This window comes from Primulina tabacum, chromosome 8 (genome assembly GCF_025594145.1).
Source record: "Primulina tabacum isolate GXHZ01 chromosome 8, ASM2559414v2, whole genome shotgun sequence".
Lineage (NCBI taxonomy): Eukaryota > Viridiplantae > Streptophyta > Magnoliopsida > Lamiales > Gesneriaceae > Primulina > Primulina tabacum.
The window spans coordinates 1,455,813-1,474,948 of NC_134557.1; the positions used below are offsets into that span (position 1 = coordinate 1,455,813).

Sequence of the window (19,136 nt, forward strand, 5' to 3'; positions counted from 1 at the left end):
AAGATAGTTATAGAGGGTTGACCTAATCCCATTTGACACCTTAAATTCCTCAAGGATTTACATGCCATTTGTTGAGCAAATCATATAAATATATAGTCAACGGATCCATAAATAAGATGTCAAACTATTTCAATTAAACTAAATAACAATCAAATTAGAAATATTTAGCTACAAGTTGGGATTTGTATCTTAGTATCTCTTTTTGTCACAAAAGCTCATTTGTATCATCATATATTATATTTATAGGTGTTCGAACTAGAGGTTCAAATGTTTCGAATTATTTGTATCTTATAATTTCTTAGATAAATAATATATTGAAATCTTATAATTTAACATGCTTATTATTCTTCGGTGATTGCCGTATTCACATCTGATTTATCGGTCATTTTTATGGTACCACCATATAAAATTACTTGATACGAAGAAGTTTTAAATTTGTTTTTCTCTATCGAAGTAAATTATCTTTTGATCTAATTTTCCGATCACGTTAATGGCATATTTTAGCTATATTTGCAAGTAAAATAAAAGATAGGCATGCATCGATTTATTTCATATTGTCTAAATAGCAAAGAAGCTATAAATAAATCAGAACTCAAGAGCAAATAAGGAAGAGATTAAACCACAAATCCCACTTTGAGCTACATATAATCGTGTTCAAGACTTGTATTGTATATTTAAGCGAATGAAATATTTAAAATACCTTGACATATATACTAAACAAATTTGAATAAAAACATTTGATTTTTGAAAAATATGAATGACAAAGGAAAACTTGTAATCAAATTAAGTTGTATCTACTCCAAAATTACTTGAAAATGCAACGAAATCAACCTAAATATTTTCAAATATTGCAATCATTGTAGAGTAGGTCTCCTGTGAGACGGTGTCACGAATCTTTATCCATGAGACGAATCAACCGTACCGATATTCACAATAAAAAATAATATTCTTAGCACAAAAATTAATATTTTTTTTTCATGGATGATTCATATAAGAAATCTGTCACACTAAAATACAACTCGTGAGACCGTCTCACATGATTTTTTGTCATCACTGCAGGTGGGGACAAACACAGCTACGAGCCAAGTCTAAAAATCAACGCAAACATGAAAACCAAGCTTCATATAAAAGTAGATGATGAAGACACCGATTGATCTCATGTTTTTGCTTTAATCGAAGATTGTTAGCCCGAACAGTGTTTCATCTCATCATAATATAACTTGTTTGTTTCGAATTAATATTTTGTAGAATATTGTCAAATTTTAAATAGTATGTCAATATTTTTGGATGTTCACATTAATTTCATGAATGTTGATCGAATTATTATTATTATTATTTTTTTATCTTAGATCGATATTATCAAGAATATTGATGTCTTAGATATTATATAAACATTATTCAGAAATATTAATAAACAATAGATTTCTACGTAATAAATCATAAATACGTCAAGACTAACATAAACATGAAATTAAAATCATGTTATTTCATAAACAGTCAACATAAAATTAAAATTTATTTCGGTTTGAGAGAGTCAAAATAAAATTTAAATATTTTGCTACGCATCTATATAAGAATAAAAATGAAAATTATTATAAATTAATACTCATGTTGATAGTGTGTTATAAATTTAATAGGAAACAAAAAGAGAGAAAAACGAGAAAAAAATGATATTATTTTGAGTAGATTTTTTGTGAGACGATCTCACGAATCTACTGGTCAATCCTATCGATATTCACAACAAAAAGTAATACTTTAACATAAAAAAATAATATTTTTTCATAAATTACACGAAATAAAAATTCGTCTGACATCCGTGAGATTTCTCGTACAAATGTTTGTCTATTATTTGTAAATAAGATATCTCGATTTAATTCCACTTTTTGTTCACATAATACCAAACAAAACAAAAAAGAAAAGACGAAGCACATTCATGGAGGGGCAATAACTTATTCGACAAGACAGTCGGATTGAGTCGGTACATTTGTTCGAGGAAAATTCAGTAGAACTTTAGGAAAGAAGGATCAAACCAAGGAGAAATCTCGTTTCGTCGAAAGATGCCGCGTTTTAGTGCATCGGGTTCATCGATTTTGCACCATCTAACGGTTCCTCAATTGAGACGAAAGGCTTTAAACTCATGGGCTGCTGTTCAGGGCACTTTTTATGCGACAAAGGTATTTTCGACAGTTTTTTTAATACTTTTCATTGTTTTGCTCACGCCTATGGATCAAAGTTCATTTGTCTCGGATGGGTTCTTGTTTTCCATTTTGCAGGAAATATTTGATAACCATAAAATTGTGTTTACTGTTTCCACTTCTATTGCCTCAGTTGCTACGGCGTGGGCTGGTAACTTTTCCCCCTTTTTTGTTTCTGAAGAGATTATACATTGCTGTTTCTATCTTCCTTGCTTTGTTATAGTTGTACAAGCCTATTTTTTGGGCTTTAAATGGTTGTTTTGGAATTAAACTCTTCGAATTGGAATGTGCAAAATATATTTTGGTGAACCCTTTTGAGTATGTTTTATAGGTTGATGACAAGAACTGTATTACGATATAAATGGTACTGTGCAATGTGTAAGAAGATTCCATAATATAAGTGTGAATGTAGTTCTATACATCCGTGCCAGAGGGAGGTGGGCAGAGGCAACTGGATCTTAAAGTTTGTTAAGATTCAAACATTGGCTTATATATATTTGAAATCATGGTTTACTAATTTCATATTTCGACCACGAGGGTTTATAAAATCTCCTTCAGATTAGCAATGCCACTACTCTGAGTGGAGCCTGATGGCATTATTTGTGAAGAGAAAAGAGTTTGGACGAAGCTGAGACAACATCCAACTCTCCCGAGTGCCACTAAATAGTCTATGAAAGACGTGAAAAGGAGATCCCCAGTCTGCACTGAAGCCCCCTCTCTGTATTTTCAATTGCTGTCGCTGTTCTGTTTAGACTGACTAGCTCACTTGAAACTGGAAGGAGGAAACAGAAATTGGATGTAGTTAGTAATGACTTCTTTCATATTTTCTGTTGTACCTGTCTAAGAACTAAATGGATGACAAAATGTCGGTGGTTCATCGTGTGCGCTGACAACCAAATTTTGTGCTTTATATTTTTCATGTATGATTTGCATAATGAATTGTTTTGCATTACCTATGCATCCTTTTGATATGTATTTATTCAATTGGGAGACCACTACTCTTGTTCTTACTCATTTTCTTTATCAACGGTCTTTTCACAAGAAAAGTAAATTGTATTTTCTTGCAAAGAGATACAAAGTCGAACAAAGCAATCTATATCTTATGCTTTACAATGTTCCGGGATATAATAAAAATATGATCGTTTGCTATGGGACATTAATTTTTCATGCAAAAAGAAGAAAAGAGAAGCTTTTGTACTTGTTGGTTCATGCTGTTGAAATGGTTCTGGTTATATGAGTTGGAGTATCTATTTACATCCTTATGGTGGACAATTCTTCTGGTTAAATCTATCCTGATAATTTAAGTTGAAATTCCTGGGGAAAGCAAATGGTCAATATTCTGTTGTTATTTTAATCTGAAAAACGTTAATCTACTAAACCACGCTTGACGCTACTATGGTTCTCTAGATGTTGATAGAAAATACACTCTCAAGCATACATTGAAGAGTTGTTAAAGACTTGATAAAATCTCTTGGGTTGTATTTGCATTTGAGGATTTGGATCTTAGTGAATATTTGAAGGAAAGATTTAAACTGACTTCATGGTGAATGAATTTGAAGTCCACCACAATGACTCAAAAGTAACTAGCTGAGGATTTGAAATCCAATACTAATTTGATTTAGCCAAACATACCAATAGTTTTGTTATTATGAATTTGAAATCTTAACTTTTAATCCATCAATCATAATGCAACCTTAGTGTCTCGAATATTCATGTTTTTGGATTCTTGATTTGTGCAACAAATCTACAAATTACTTGCTGAAGAATGTGCAAATTATGATAAGTTAACATGATGCAGGGTATAGTTTACGTCATTTTCATGAATCAAGAGTTGACCAAAGGCTTGAATCAATTGAGAAAGCTGTAAGCATTTCTTAATTTCAATATTATGATGTTACCTCTATGGAGTTTATGAAAATAATTACGTTCTATTAAGTATCTTATCAAATTCATGAACACGGCCGAGATTGAATTCTGTTTTTCTTTTTGTGATTTTACTCTCTGCAGTATGCTTTGTTTATTGTCACACTTAGGGAGTTAATATTTGACTGTTTGTATCTCACTCTGTACTTTTTTCTAAACAGGTTTACAAATTATTGTGTTGAGATCAAGTCATGTTCTGTCTTATTTTTCTGTATTCTGGTGATTATTCTGGATCATTTAAAAGTTCCCAACTGTGAAGTTCTGTTTGTTAAACTAGATAGGTGTATAAAAATAAATTACACTCATTAATCTAAATTGTTATTCTGCTTGTTCACAAATTTTTTTCTGGGATCATGTGCGTAGAGAAGATTACTGGTTTTTGGGTTGAAACTTGAGAATGTGATGTAAAGTAAGATTAATGATTCATTGACACTCGAAGTAAATTTGATAGAAACACAAAGTTGAAATTTCATAGCATACCAAGTTTCAAATTTACTTTTCTATCGAATTTGATTTTACTTTTGTTTATTCTTCTGTCTGTTCATTTATCTGTCGGATTATGATATTTGTGGTAGATGAAAAACAATCATCCGATGGAAGACCCTGAATTCAAAAAGCTCGTTTCAGGAACCATGAGTCTTCCAGCTTGTGTTGCCACTGCAGGAACAACGTTAATCATTGGGTCAGTAAAGTTAGAATTTTCACTCAATGTGGTCATTCTAGCTTCACTCTTCAAAGTTCGTAACAAACCTGAAATTTTTGGGTTTATGCTCCTATTATGTCAAATATACAGGTACGGTTTGGGCTGGCGTGGTGGAACGTGGTACGCCAACCGGAAGTTCAGAAAGGAACAGATGAAATTACTGGGACTAATAAAGCCTAAAAGATGGCCTCTCAAATTTTTGCGAAGACCACTCGTACGATTCAAAATACCAAACAATGCTGCTAATATCTCAGAATCTTCACCTCCGGATGCATCTGTTTCTACGAGAAATCAATCTCGATCATGATCATAAATGAATTTGATGTACTCTAATTTTTCAACTGGGAAAACGTTTGATAAAATTTTCATTACATCGAACTCTTTTGCACAATGGTTAACTTAAGAGTCTTAGACCAAGTAAAAATTGTCTATGCTTACCAAATTCCAATGGAAAGGGGGACATTTGACATACACAATTAAAGCTAAAGGACTCGACTAAAATTATTCAATCTCCAGGGACCAATCGATAAATACTGTATTTAAGAGGGGTCAGTTTATAATTATAGATAATTATACTTGCATCTCAAGTTTTGCAAACAATTGGTTGATTTGGTAACCAATAGAATCAATGGCCACAAATTCAAATAAATTTTTTATTTAATTTATTTACCACCGTATATTAAATTATTTAACTAATTCTGACTAGGGCTGATTTACCTTATCCATATTGTACTGAAAATTATATATTGTATACCGTACCGAAAATTACGGTATAAGAAAATTTATACCGATATCGTACCAAAATTTTCGATATGTATATAACTAGCATACCTATTATACCGAAATTGTACGATATATCGAAAATTTCAGTACGATATCGATTTACATCGAAAAAACCTTATATTTTTAAAATTGTATAAATTTATTGTTTTAGAATACTATATATTTTAAAATTTTATATATATTTTTTGGTATTTCGGTATTCCGGTATATACAGAAATTTTCAAATTGTATACTGTTACCGTATCGAAATCTTCGGTATACCGAAAATTCAATAAATTAGATATTTTTTGATACGATAATCTCGGTATACCGAAAATTCGGTATTATTTCTCATTCCTATTTTTGACATCTAATATTAGCCCCAAATAATTGATGGATTTATATATTATTAAGTTTTTAATTTTTTAAAATTTTTTTTATCAAAATCAAATCAACATAGAACTGTAGAATCAAAATAAAATTTAATCTAGTGGATATTTCCGATAGAATTATCTAACGAGACGGAATTCTATAAATCAAAATTTAAAGTTATAGAAAATTTATCTTTTAAGATATTAATTTTTTTTATTATAACTATTTTTTTCCTTGTAGAGATCGAATGAATAAATAATCATAATATCATTAATTAATAATAATAATAAATTAAATTAATAATAATAATAAAATAAATTGTAGTGATAATAAAATATATTATCTGTATCCAATAGAAATCAACATAACAAATAATAACAGGATGCTGTTAAAAAATAAAAATAAATAAAATAAATAAATAAAATCGCATCCTTTCTTCTTCTTCTCCGTTTTCAGCCTTGACTTTCTGACGTCGTCCAATCGTCGGCTCTCTCAATCATACTCAATTCGTACCTGTTCGGCTTCGCCTAATTTTTCATGCTTTGAATTGAATTGCGGTGTGCTCTCTGGTATTTTTCGATTTATTGGATTTTTTATGGTTTTAATCTGATTGTTGGTTTCTCTTTTCTTTGTTTCTTTTTTGTTTTTGTCTGATCAATTTGAAACATATAACATGAAAATCCACGCCGTCATTTTATCCCTTTTGGGAAAGCCCTAATTTATTAGATTCTATTTTATTCCCGTTGTAATTTCGACTCCATCAAAACGTGTGATTGGTCTCAGTTTCATCATCCTTCTATTGTCTGTCATTAAAGAATATAAATTTTTAAGCAATATGAGGACGTGGGGCAATATTTTTTTTAGCATTGGTTTGTTTCTTTAGTTATATATTGTTGTTTGGGTCAATGCTGCATGGTCTGAGTTGGCATTGAGGGGCTTTAGACATATGATGAAGTGAATAGCTCTCAAGAGTCTATTTATTTTGATTGTCCATGTTAAATGTCACACACTGACTAGATTAATCATTTGGAAGTTGTATATATTGTTGTTCAGGGTTCAGTCAGGTCAAAGTTTCAATCTTAATATGGTGTCTGAGAAAGATTCTGTCCTATCCAAGACTCATATTTATGTGTTGCACTGACACCTGATAATTGTAAACTTCACGTTTCATTTGTTCATTCCTTGACGACATTGGTGTGCGTTAAATGTTCAAATATCGGCTATATTAAGTACTTGAGAGTTGAGAGTGATATATATGGACTTGGACAATTTTTTCTCTTAGCTTTTGGGATTGAGTTATGTACGAATACCAATCTTAACGGTCTTTGTTTTTGTTTTCCTTCTGATTGTATGATTCATGTAGTTCAGAATTGATCAGCCAGTGTTGCATATTGATGTGGACTTGGACACTAGTCATATCTTTTATAAACGATACTATGGATAATTGGAAAATTTTGTCCTTTCTCCCGTTTGAGGTTTGCAAAATGTACGACAAGACATGTTGGATATGCCTGGTGAAAATCAGGCTTCACAAGTGGAAAGGCTTTGCTTTTTTGTATAAGTTGGTTTCCTTGAACTAAATTTTCAAATCTTGATTATTTTAACGTGGCTAATTTCTGGTGGAAGTTGGAACTGATATCTGGAACCATGTTTTCCGATTTTCATTGTATAATCAATAGCCATTTGCTTTTAAAGTTCATGAAATTTGTTCTGTATGTTTTGAAACTTTACATGTTGATTAGTGCACAGACAGGTTTTACACAGCTCTTCGTATACATTTTGGAATTCAGGTCATTCGTGTTTTGCTGAACTTACATATTAGCCTAGAAGATGAAGATGAGTTTACAAACACACTATTCTGGGAATATCACTGGACAAATACCAAATCAGGCTTGCAATCCGTTGCCTGGGCCACCACAGCAAAATGGAAGTTCTTTGCCTAGCCAGACACAAAGTCCTAGCATCCATCACAATGCCTTGAATAGGAATCCTGATTTTGTGAAAGCACGCAAATATATGCAGGCTAAGATGTAAGAATTTTTGTCAATGTCTTTCTGAGATGTGATAAATGATTTTTTCGACGTTCTCTTGCATCTCTCTTGTGGCTGTGCCACTTTTGTGGTTGATTGTTTTCATCCTAATGGGCAACTCACACAGGGTGAAATGTCTATAAAAAGAATGCTACTAAAGTTTTTAGCTTTTTATTATTATTATTTTGCAGCTATGAAATTCTCATGCATAGGAAGCGGCAATCTCCAGAGCTTTCCAACAAAAAAATGATCGATATAGTAAAACGTTTGGAAGAGGGTCTATTCAGGAGTGCTTTGTCAAAGGTGTTGTATGAATTTGCCTTTCTGATTGACTTATGCACTTCTTGACTCTTGTAAACCATATATGCTGACATGGTGCTATAGAATTTGAAATTTCATAGAAGTTCCATGCTGTTGGATATAATTTTCCTTTAGCTCTTCCATATTCCAATCCTCTTTTTCAGGACGAGTATCTGAACATGGCAACTTTAGAAAATCGTTTGCATGCTCTGATTAAACGCCCGCCTATGAGGGATGACAACCAGCAGTTTTCACACGTCAGTTCCTCTTTTCCCATTGGTATGATGATTCCAACTCCTGGATTGTCACGAACTAACAATTCTACCCTGATGAGTACCTCTGTGGATAGTTCTGTCGTTTCGAGCAATGGTAGTAACACAATTGTATCACCCACTTTCAACAACGGGAGCTTCTTCCCAGCTGGAAATGTGCCTTCTGGAAGTGCGCCTTGTGGCTCTTTAAATTCATATGATGGTAATTTTGGCTTGAGATTTGGAAATACAATATTCACTAGCCGTTGCTTTCTTGTCTCACTGGATATTGCTTTCAGGATCTTTGGCTGGTTTATATCAACAATCAAATGGCTTCTCAATTAATTCTGGAGGTATCAACATGGTATCATCAGTTGGTGTACAAAAAATTAGGAGTCAAATGATCCCCACTCCTGGATTTAATAATCCTAATAATGATGGCTTGAGTGATAAGGCTATTAATTCATGTCCCATGAATATAAAGTCATCTAAAAATATTTCCATGTTCCCTACTGTTGAAACCTTTTCAAGTGCTGCACAGTCTACGCAACAAAACCCGCAGTTTGGTGGTCAAAATAGTCATATCTCACGTGATATTGGGGGTCATATGGGTGGTGGAATTAGATCTACCTTTGAACAGAGGTCTAATGGATTATCAAATGGACCCGTAAGTGGAGGGATGGGGATTATGGCAAATAATATTTCCCAAATTAATAGTGCGGGAACCTCCGAGTGCTATTTAACTGACAACTCTGCACAACCCTCGCATGAACGTTTTGATCAGCATCATCATCCAATAATGCAAGGTACTGTTGCTCTCTCTTCTCTAAATACTTGTTCCTCTATCCTAAAATTAATTTTGGATCTTGTGATTTGGTGGGAAAAAAAGAAAGAAATAGTAATATTCATGCTTGTTTTTAATTGTATTCTCGTTGCAACCAACCTACTTTCAGGTGATGGATACGAAATTAGTGCAGCTTATGCTTTGGGATCGGGTAGCTTTTATGTTCCTGTAACTTCTGTTGGATCTATGACAAATGACGAGATTCTGAATGCTACATCGTCGCGATCCATGCCAAAAATAAACTCACATATGATGACTAATCGACCAAGCATTCACTTCACTCAACAGATGAAAAACGTGAAGACTGAATCAATAGATGAATTGGAAAAGATGAATCATCTGTCGAATTATCCAGTGAAAGAAAATGTTGTACAATGTCTTCAACATCAGCAACTTGAACAACCGCACAATCAGTTTCATTGCCAGCAAGTTGTCGGACTCCAAAAGCAGCAAAATGAAGAACAGCTTTTGTTAAAGAAAAATAATTTTAGTCCGTCTCACCAATCATCTAGTACAGTTCCTGGGTACAAGTCTGGTCTCAAAAAAGAGCTTCGTAATGGTGGTCTGCACTTGCAGGTCTCTGAGCCATCCAAGTTTTCTGATATTCATAATCAGTTCCAACAGAATTCCATGGAAGACCACTCTCGAGCTACACCATTAACTCAAAGTTCAGATCAGATGCAACAGTTATCACATCCACAACATTTTGTTGCTAATCCTCAAAATGATTTCAAGGATATTTCCATTGGCATCCGACACAATGGAGCATCATGCGGTCAATGGTATTCCAACTCTCAAGATGGATCTCGTGTATCAGGGAGACCCGAACTAGATAAAACTGTTAGAGAGGACTTTGGTCACGAAGTATGTGGGATTGATGAAGATCAGCGAAACAATATGTGCTCCAAAGTATCGGTAAATGACCAACATGATGCCTCTGGATCAGCCAAACCTCCAACTGTTGACAAAGCTTTATATAGATCTAATTTCATTAATCGTGAGCGGGACTTTAAGAACCAACAGAGATGGATCTTGTTTTTGCTGCATGCTAGGAAATGTTCTGCACCAGTAGGGAAATGCCAAGAATCTAACTGCATATTGGCACAAAAGCTGTTGGCTCATTTGGATTGTTGCAATGCAATTAAGTGTCAGTTTCCTCGTTGTAATGATACCAAGGGTATACTCTATCATCGCAGGCACTGCCATAATGCAAGTTGCCCGGTTTGTATACCTGTTAAAAATTTTCTACTAGCGCAGCGGAAGGCAGTTGCTTGTTTAGATCTCAGACCAGTGTTGCTTTGCCCTGACAATGGATCCAGTAAGACTTGCGATACTGCTGAAATCGCTGGACAGTCGGGTTTGAAGACAAGCTCAGTGATAGCTAAAAATTCAGAAGATCTAGAACCTTCTCGTAAACGGATAAAAACTGAACAAACCTCCCCATTTTTTGTCTCGGAAGGTGTGAGGTCTCCCTCCCTGGTTAGCGATGTAAGAAATGAACTTCTTCTCCAAGATGCACAGCGTCCTGAACTGTACGATGATTCTCATATCCCTGTGAAATCTGAAAGTTTTGAAGTAAGAGTGGAGATCCATGAGAGTGTTCGGCAGTCTAATCATAAGAATGTGGAAATGAAAAATGATCACTTAGATGATACCAGTGCTAGAAGGCCTGATGCCGAACCTAATTTATCAAGTAATCCATCTGTATTTGGTGCGCAGGACTTCATTCAGATAGAGAAAGAAATGGATCAATCTAAACCAGAGACTATGTTGATTTCTTGTGACAATGCATCCAAGTCTGGGAAGCCAAAAATAAATGGCGTGTCATTAACTGAACTGTTTACTCCTGAACAAGTCAGGCAACACATTAAAGGACTTAGACAATGGGTCGGTCAGGTCAGTCTTCATTGTGCCTATGTTGTATGTTTAATCAAGTTATTTGCACATGGAATTGCTGCAGTTATAGTTTATTTATTTATTTTACAGAGGACCAATCCCCCAGGTCTGTGGGTGTTACTTTTCAACACGAGAAAGCATCTTCATTGTAAAAGTTGTGGATAGTTCACTAGAATTAAATTTCATTATATGAAACAGAAAGTATGAAAAGTGGTGATTATTTTTTCTAGCTAACAGGACAATTCTAAGAATTTTGTGTCTAACAAAGTTCGATACTGTGACTTGTGGGTGATTGAGTTGATAGATGCGGAAAACAGCAGGTTGAAGCATGGCTTCAATTTTTGTGTCTTATTTTTGCCTTTGGTGTCATACCCATTAACATTTTCAAATTTCAAATTTTCTATTTTATTTTGATGGTCTCTCCCTCCCGTGTCCTCTCTTCCCCTCGAAAGAAAGTAATGAGAACACTCCAACGATAGAATGAAGGGACCCCGATCAACACTCTGACAATCTTATCAGGATGTCTTCAGTTGATCACAAACACCACTATACCCAACCTAGTTCCCAAAAGCGAGATCTTGGTTTGGACTTGACCAATCTAACGCTACAATTTGATTTGTTTGTAGATCTAGTAAAGTTGTGGAGTTGTCGGATGGCACTCTTCAATGATCTGTAGATGATAAGTTTGGGTTTGAGCATCACACAAACGAATTTTGATAGCTTCTTTTTGTTTGTAAATCTTGTAGAATTGCTACCAAATTTGAGAGAATAACTCAATTTTTATCGATGAAAATTGTCTTACTCCAACAAAAGTTCATTTATCTACAATATATGCGAGAAAACCCTAAGCTATCAACCCGGTATGACCGTAAAATAAAGTCTAGTGTGCTTCATGATAATAAGCTAATAAAAAGATACATATATAATGAAACATAAACAAGTTTTTAAGGCCCATAAGCATTATTTATGCCCTATCTAATAAATAACTATGTAAACCTTGCCCATTAATAAGTAATTTGCTCAATAAACTTGAACCTTTTCATCTTTCAGTTGGTAACCATAACTTGATATGCAGTTTTGATTTGATTTATTATTTGGATTGGGATTTTTATTTTGTTGTATGATCAGGATTGGGGTCATAGCAGATAGTTTTTACACTTGGCATTTCCCAGAAGCTAAATCTTATTCATTTATGCTTTGACTAATTTTCTCAATAAAGTTTATGCTCAACGGTATACGCCCCTTGTGTGTTTGATTATCGAACTTCCACCCTCTGATGAAGTTATTATTTCATCTTATATTACACAGAGCAAAGCAAAAGCAGAAAAGAATCAAGCAATGGCGCATTCAATGAATGAAAATTGTTGTCAGTTGTGTGCAGTTGAGAAGCTTAACTTTGAACCACTTCCTATATATTGTACGCCTTGTGGCGCTCGAATTAAAAGAAATGCAATGTATTACACCTTTGGAGCTGGTGACACTCGTTATTCCTTCTGTATTCCATGCTATAACGAGGCTCGTGGAGACACCATTGTTGTTGATAGAACTTCCATTCCGAAGGCAAGGGTGGAGAAGAAGAAAAATGATGACGACCCTGAAGAAGCGGTATGCTGCTTTTTATTTTCTCTATGTTTGGGCTCTGAGATTAGTCCCTTGCAAATTGAATTTATTTTGTGCAGTGGGTTCAATGCGACAAGTGTGAAGCTTGGCAACATCAAATATGTGCATTATTTAATGGTAAAAGAAATGGTGGTGGACAAGCTGAGTACACCTGCCCAAACTGTTATATATTAGAAGTTGAAAGAGGAGAGCGAATTCCATTGCCGCACAGTGCTGTTCTTGGAGCAAAAGATTTGCCAAGAACAATTTTGAGCGATCACATAGAGCAGCGATTATTCAGTCGCCTTAAGCACGAAAGGCAGGAGAGAGCATTACGTCAAGGCAAAGCTTATGATGAGGTGATTCTCTCTCTCATACATATGGGCACATGCACATTCTTATTATGGAAAGGGGAAGTTTTGTCTTCTTTGTATTACAAGTTATTTGATTGCATAGCAAGAAATACTTCTCATTTCTTTTGCTCTTGTCTATTTTATTATTATCATATTAATTTTCAGGTACCTGGAGCAGAAGCACTTGTTGTAAGAGTTGTGTCATCAGTGAACAAAAAAATGGAAGTCAAACCGCGGTTTTCTGAAATTTTTCAAGAGAAAAATTATCCAACAGAGTTTTCATATAAATCTAAGGTGTTGCTTATGGAGTGTCATGATTTTTTCTCTCATCTGACTGAATTCTATCTTATATGCAATTTAAAACTTTTTCTTCATTTCGATTGTGCCATGTTTGCGAAAGTTATTAACGGATATTGTATTCCGAACAAATCGCATCTTGCTACTGCTCTTTGCTTATATAGGGGTTGCTTCTTCAAAGTCGTGTTTAGCCAAATCATAAGGTCCATTATTGTAATATGCATACTGTTGTGAGAGCGTTCAAGAGAACCGCAAATAAATTATCTAAAGTTGATTAACTATTAACTAAACATTTAAGTGTGGTTGCTGAATGCTGATGCTGCCATTCTGTGTTTGGTAATTGGGTGGTTTATGGGACCTTAAATGTGGAAAAAATAATTTTAGATGTACCATTTGAAATACGTCTATGCATTAGTTTGTTAGCTTTCTGTAAAAGAAGGAAGAAGATGTATATTTTTAAGAATGTTGTTCATTACCATTTATTGATCTCTCTTTTAAGTAAATTCTTTGAAACTTCAGCTTTTATGTTTCAGGTAATACTCTTATTTCAAAACATTGAAGGTGTTGAAGTATGCCTATTCGGCATGTATGTTCAAGAATTTGGATCAGAATGTCAGCAGCCAAATCATCGCCGAGTCTACCTCGCATATCTAGATTCTGTTAAATATTTCAGGCCAGATATCAGAGCAGTGACAGGAGAGGCACTTCGTACATTTGTGTACCATGAAATTTTGGCAAGTTACCAAGTTCATTGGCTTTTGTTTATTTGATCTTGTTGCCAATTCCTTCAGTCACAAAATCATTTGTTCACTTCAATGAAGTGAATACCATTAATATTTTTGCATGTTCCTTTCCAGATTGGATACCTAGATTATTGCAAACAGCGTGGTTTCACAAGCTGCTACATATGGGCTTGCCCTCCAATGAAGGGTGAAGACTATATTTTATATTGCCACCCAGAAATACAGAAGACACCAAAATCTGATAAACTACGGGAGTGGTACGTCTGGCAATCTCTGATAATGAGACTGATGATTTCTAGAGATACAAATGCTAATAATTTCCGTTTAAATTTTAATTGCATCTTTTGTCTCAGGTATTTGTCCATGTTAAAGAAAGCTGAAAGAGAAAATATTGTAGTCGAGCTTACAAATCTGTATGACCATTTCTTTGTTTGCGCTGGGGAATCTAAAGCAAAGGTGACTGCAGCTCGGTTGCCATATTTCGATGGAGATTATTGGCCTGGTTCGGCAGAGGACATCATATATCAAATGCAACAAGAAGATGATGGGATAAAACAACAGAAAGGTTTTTTGAAAAAGACCATTACTAAAAGAGCTTTGAAGGCATCTGGCCAAACTGATCTTACCGGCAATGCATCAAAAGATTTACTGTTGTTGCATAAGGTATCCCTGTTGTTCTATTGCTCATCATTCATATGTTATGGCTTTTCAATGCAATAATATTAGGGTGACCGGCATACTTTCTAGCTCTTATCGATGTAAGAGCACAGTTGTTACTTCCATTATTTTTTCTTACAAGCTTCGTTTATTTTTTCCATAGCTTGGTGGGACAATATCTCCAATGAAAGAAGATTTTATTATGGTTCATTTGCAGCACACATGCACTCACTGCTGCATTCTAATGGTCTCTGGAAATCGTTGGGTTTGCAAACAGTGCAAAAAATTTCAGCTGTGTGACATGTAAGGGATCATGCTAACGCTTTATCACAGTAAAAACTTTTCTGTTTTTTCAGTTTCCAAAATGCTGCATGCTGAAACTAGTAACATATTTTTCTCCAGGTGCTATGATGCAGAACAAAAACTTGAAGACAGAGAGAGACATCCTGTAAACCACAAGGACAGGCATGCCCTTCATCCTGTAAGTCCTCATAATCAAAACCTGCTCACAACTTGACATGGTTTTTGTATTTTCAATGGTTCTGTATTCCTTTCACGAGATGTATTACCTTCAGGTTCAAATTACTGGAGTTCCTGATGATACCAAAGACAAAGATGGTATTCTAGTGAGTGAATTCTTTGATACCAGACAGGCATTTATGAACCTGTGTCAAGTAAACAATTATCAATATGACACCCTTCGCCGGGCTAAACATTCCTCAATGATGATTCTTTACCATCTTCATAATCCCACCGCCCCCTCGTTTCTAGCAACATGCAATGTATGTCGCCTTGTTATAGAAGCTGGTCAAGGTTGGCGTTGTGAAACGTGCCCAGATTACGAGATATGCAATGCCTGTTATCAAAAGGAAGGAGGCATTGATCATCCTCATAAGTTGACTAATAATCCTTCCAATGACCGTGATGTGCAAAATATAGGAGCCAGGGAATCACGAGTCATACAGGTTAGTAGTACTTTTGTTTTCTTGTTTCTGTTTGACATTGTTCTCGAGCTTTTATTTTATTGTTGTTTTTTCCACTCAGTTTTTAAGCTTCTGCTGTTCTGCTCTTTTTGACTTGTTATTGTTGTATTTCTGTTTTGTTTTGTTTTGTTTTACATTGATGTAGAGCTTTTATTTTTCGTCGTGTCTTTTTCAGAGTCGTTTCAAGTTTTTGTTTCATTCTACTGTCTTAGACTTTTTAGTGTGTTTTAGACGGGTAAAAGCTCTGTCTTAGACAAGTTTAAGGTGCTTGACATCCATTGGTGACCAAAATACTAAGGTAGAAGGTAGTATTACCGTGTGGCCATTTATCGTTCTTTTGCTATTGCGGATGAAGGTTCTTCCAATATGAAATTGATTTTCCTTTTCTAATTAAAATATGTCTACTCGTATGATGACTGTCAAATTTTTACCACCGAAATGTGTTGAACATCAACAGCCTGAGTTCTTCCCTTGTCTGTTTGGTTTTGCAGCTAACGAAAATGCTCGATCTTCTGGTGCATGCTTCCATGTGCCGCTCTCCAAATTGCCAGTACCCTAATTGTCGCGGGGTGAAAGGACTTTTCCTCCATGCTAGGACGTGCAAAAAACGTGCAGCTGGCGGTTGTGTTCCTTGTAGGAGAATGTGGCGTATCCTTCAAATTCATTCTCAAGCCTGTAAAGAATCTGAATGCCTTGTGCCACGATGCAGGTTTGTATATAAAATGGAGCTTAATAACAATAATTAGAGTATAAATAACATTAAACACGCATAAAACACAGCACCCTTTCCTGTGCATGCACACATGCGCCTGTTGTAATTTTCCTTTTCATCGACCCCTTGATTTTTGTTGTGGAACTGTATTTTTATATGCTCACATTATTCATCAAGGGACTTGAGCGTACATATGAAACGGCTGCAACAGCAATCTGAGTCCCGACGAAGAGCTGCTGTGATGGAAATGATGAGGCAACGTGCGGCAGAGGTTGCTTGCAGTTCTTGATCTTTTACCGTACCTATAACGTAGTCGCTCTTTGAACACACACTGCAAATAAATCATACGCTTGATACTACATTGTTCAAACCCTGTTATAGAGGTAGCTGAAATTCCGTTCCTGGAAGCTTGGTTTGCTCTGAAAAAAATTTACTTGGATCAGCAAGAGTTTTGTTTCATTACTTGGAGCTCGATTTTTTGGTTCTTGGATCTCCATGCAAAGCTTATAAAGGAGGTTTTGTGCATCCGAGACTGTTGCAGCCAACTGTGTCATTCGAAAGAAAGATGTCTATATTAGTGTGATTATAGTCTTTATTGTAAAAAAAGAAGTTATTAATTTGTTTATAGTCGTCACAATAGTTTCAAATTTTTTAGCATATATTTCTGTCAATTTTTTCTTTTATCACATTCAGGGTTGAGATATTTCTATTAATTTTGTGGAGGAAGGGTTTCAAAGATCCCAAAGTTGAGATCACTCTCTTTGAATGGTGTATGTGTGTCACTTAGTCTACAAGCTCATGACAAAATACTTCCTTTTAAATTGCTCTTTCTTTTTTACTAATTTTCATTGATGCACATTATGAAGCATCTCCAATTAAAATCGCATAGTATCATGGATCTAGATACTTAATCACCTGAATGATTGTTTCTGATTGATTGGCAAGTTTTGAGTAAAAGACAAAACAGATCTTTTATCTAAATAAATTTTGTTTGGCCGTCCTTTTATTCTCCTAATGTTTTTACCTTTTTCTTTTTTTGAAGAAATTTTTAAAAACAATTTTCTCCTTAATTTCAGCTCAATTGGGAGAGTGTAATTTTCACATCTATTCATGCATATATCCGGGTATAAATCAAACTAAATCCATGTCTTTTAAAAAAAATCAATTAATTTTTTTTTTGAATACCTCAATGTATTATTAAATTTGGTCCTCCATTCTTCACGTAAATTCTCCACTCAATTTATTCCTACAGATGTAACAAAATTAATGTGTCGGCCTCTCCCTCAACGGCTACTTCTGTGATTCCCCGAAGTCTTTGTTCTTTCCCCACAACTTCGATCCCACCTTAAAACTCCTCAAATCCCACAAATCTCTGTAATTTTCCCCCAATGTCTCACAGTTCTTCCGATGTACACCCATTAGCACCACTAAAATTGGTGGAGTATTTGGAATCATCCATGTCCAGTGAGCTTCTTTCCAAGTTTCCGGACAACTCTGCCTTCGACCCCGATTACTCCCAGATCTCTATTTGGTCCCCTTTGGTTCCTCGGACCTTTGGTAATGGCCGAGATGGATGCCTATAACTTTCAAGAAAGCTGCAGTACGACGAAAATGATTTCACGGGGTTGCTTAAAAATTCCAAGAAATTTGCGGCCAATATCAGGAAAAACATCACCCGTGTTGTCTCTGTTAACATTTGCATGTATCGAAGAATGAAGATGAGCAAGAGGAAGTCTTTTGGTTTTTCTCCGGTCCCGTCTTCCGTTCGCCTTAAGACGTCTTCCCCGACACCAAGAAAGGTATGCTTTCCAGTTCATGTAATAAACGGCGGATGTCTTGACGATTGTGTATATTTTTGTTTAGTAATAAGATTTTATTTGTTACTATATTCTTGGATTTACTATTTGACAGAATAAATGTATTGATTCATTGCCGTTTTTGTGTGTCGTTTTGTGCAGAAATAGGCTAAAGTAATGAAAGCTGCGTCAAAGCATTTCAAGAAGAACAAAAAGAAAGATCCAATCCAGCTTCATTTACAAGTTCTCTCCAATTACCTGCCAGCCGGCAACTTGAGATTTACAACAGAAACTTAGAATCATTTAAATCTTGGTAGTTTTGACATATTATTAATATTTCAGTTCATCAAGAAATAATAATGAAAAAAGATTAGCAATTCTAGTTTATTTTTCATCTCTGTATTTCTTGGGTATCCTTGACCAGTATTGCAGAGAGGAGTCAAGATCAAAAGTTGCTTGGAATGTTTAAATAATTAGATTAGATTAGGTTTAGAAATCCCCACCCGACACTAACCAACAATATAAAAAAGAATAAGTGAACTTTTTAATATATAAATAATGATAAAAATGTTGATTTCGTCTATATTATTGAATTATTATATGCTATACTCGAAACATTTCTCTCGTCAATTTTTTAAAAAAGAAAAAATCTAATAATATTGAAATAAAAAAAAAAAACATTTGTTGTTTGATGTAGTATATTTTAACTCTACATTGAAT

General features: G+C 34.7%; 2 protein-coding genes across 4 annotated transcripts; both read left to right on the forward strand.

Moving 5' to 3' along the window:
- The first annotated feature begins 1,905 nt into the window (after window positions 1-1,905).
- Window positions 1,906-5,245, forward strand: LOC142552752 (uncharacterized). Its single transcript, XM_075662553.1, has 5 exons — window positions 1,906-2,174; window positions 2,274-2,346; window positions 3,994-4,058; window positions 4,694-4,800; window positions 4,912-5,245. The coding sequence occupies exons 1-5, from the start codon at window positions 2,058-2,060 to the stop codon at window positions 5,126-5,128; spliced, it is 579 nt and encodes a 192-aa protein (XP_075518668.1). The 5' UTR covers window positions 1,906-2,057; the 3' UTR covers window positions 5,129-5,245.
- Window positions 5,246-6,366: 1,121 nt separating this feature from the next.
- On the forward strand, window positions 6,367-17,210 carry LOC142552753 (histone acetyltransferase HAC1-like). Of its 3 annotated transcripts, XM_075662556.1 has the most exons (18): window positions 6,367-6,524; window positions 7,746-7,985; window positions 8,177-8,288; window positions 8,450-8,759; window positions 8,836-9,342; window positions 9,490-11,276; window positions 12,585-12,881; window positions 12,956-13,234; window positions 13,394-13,522; window positions 14,059-14,259; window positions 14,383-14,525; window positions 14,622-14,931; window positions 15,089-15,228; window positions 15,328-15,406; window positions 15,501-15,890; window positions 16,400-16,617; window positions 16,798-16,891; window positions 17,002-17,210. In XM_075662556.1, exons 2-18 carry the CDS (start codon window positions 7,786-7,788, stop codon window positions 17,005-17,007), a joined length of 5,202 nt encoding a protein of 1,733 aa, XP_075518671.1. In that variant the 5' UTR covers window positions 6,367-6,524; window positions 7,746-7,785; the 3' UTR covers window positions 17,008-17,210. The 3 variants fall into 3 exon arrangements, with proteins under 3 accessions (XP_075518671.1, XP_075518669.1, XP_075518670.1); XM_075662554.1 differs by having other exon boundaries at window positions 16,798-17,210; XM_075662555.1 differs by having other exon boundaries at window positions 6,447-6,470; window positions 16,798-17,210.
- The last annotated feature ends 1,926 nt before the right edge of the window (window positions 17,211-19,136 follow it).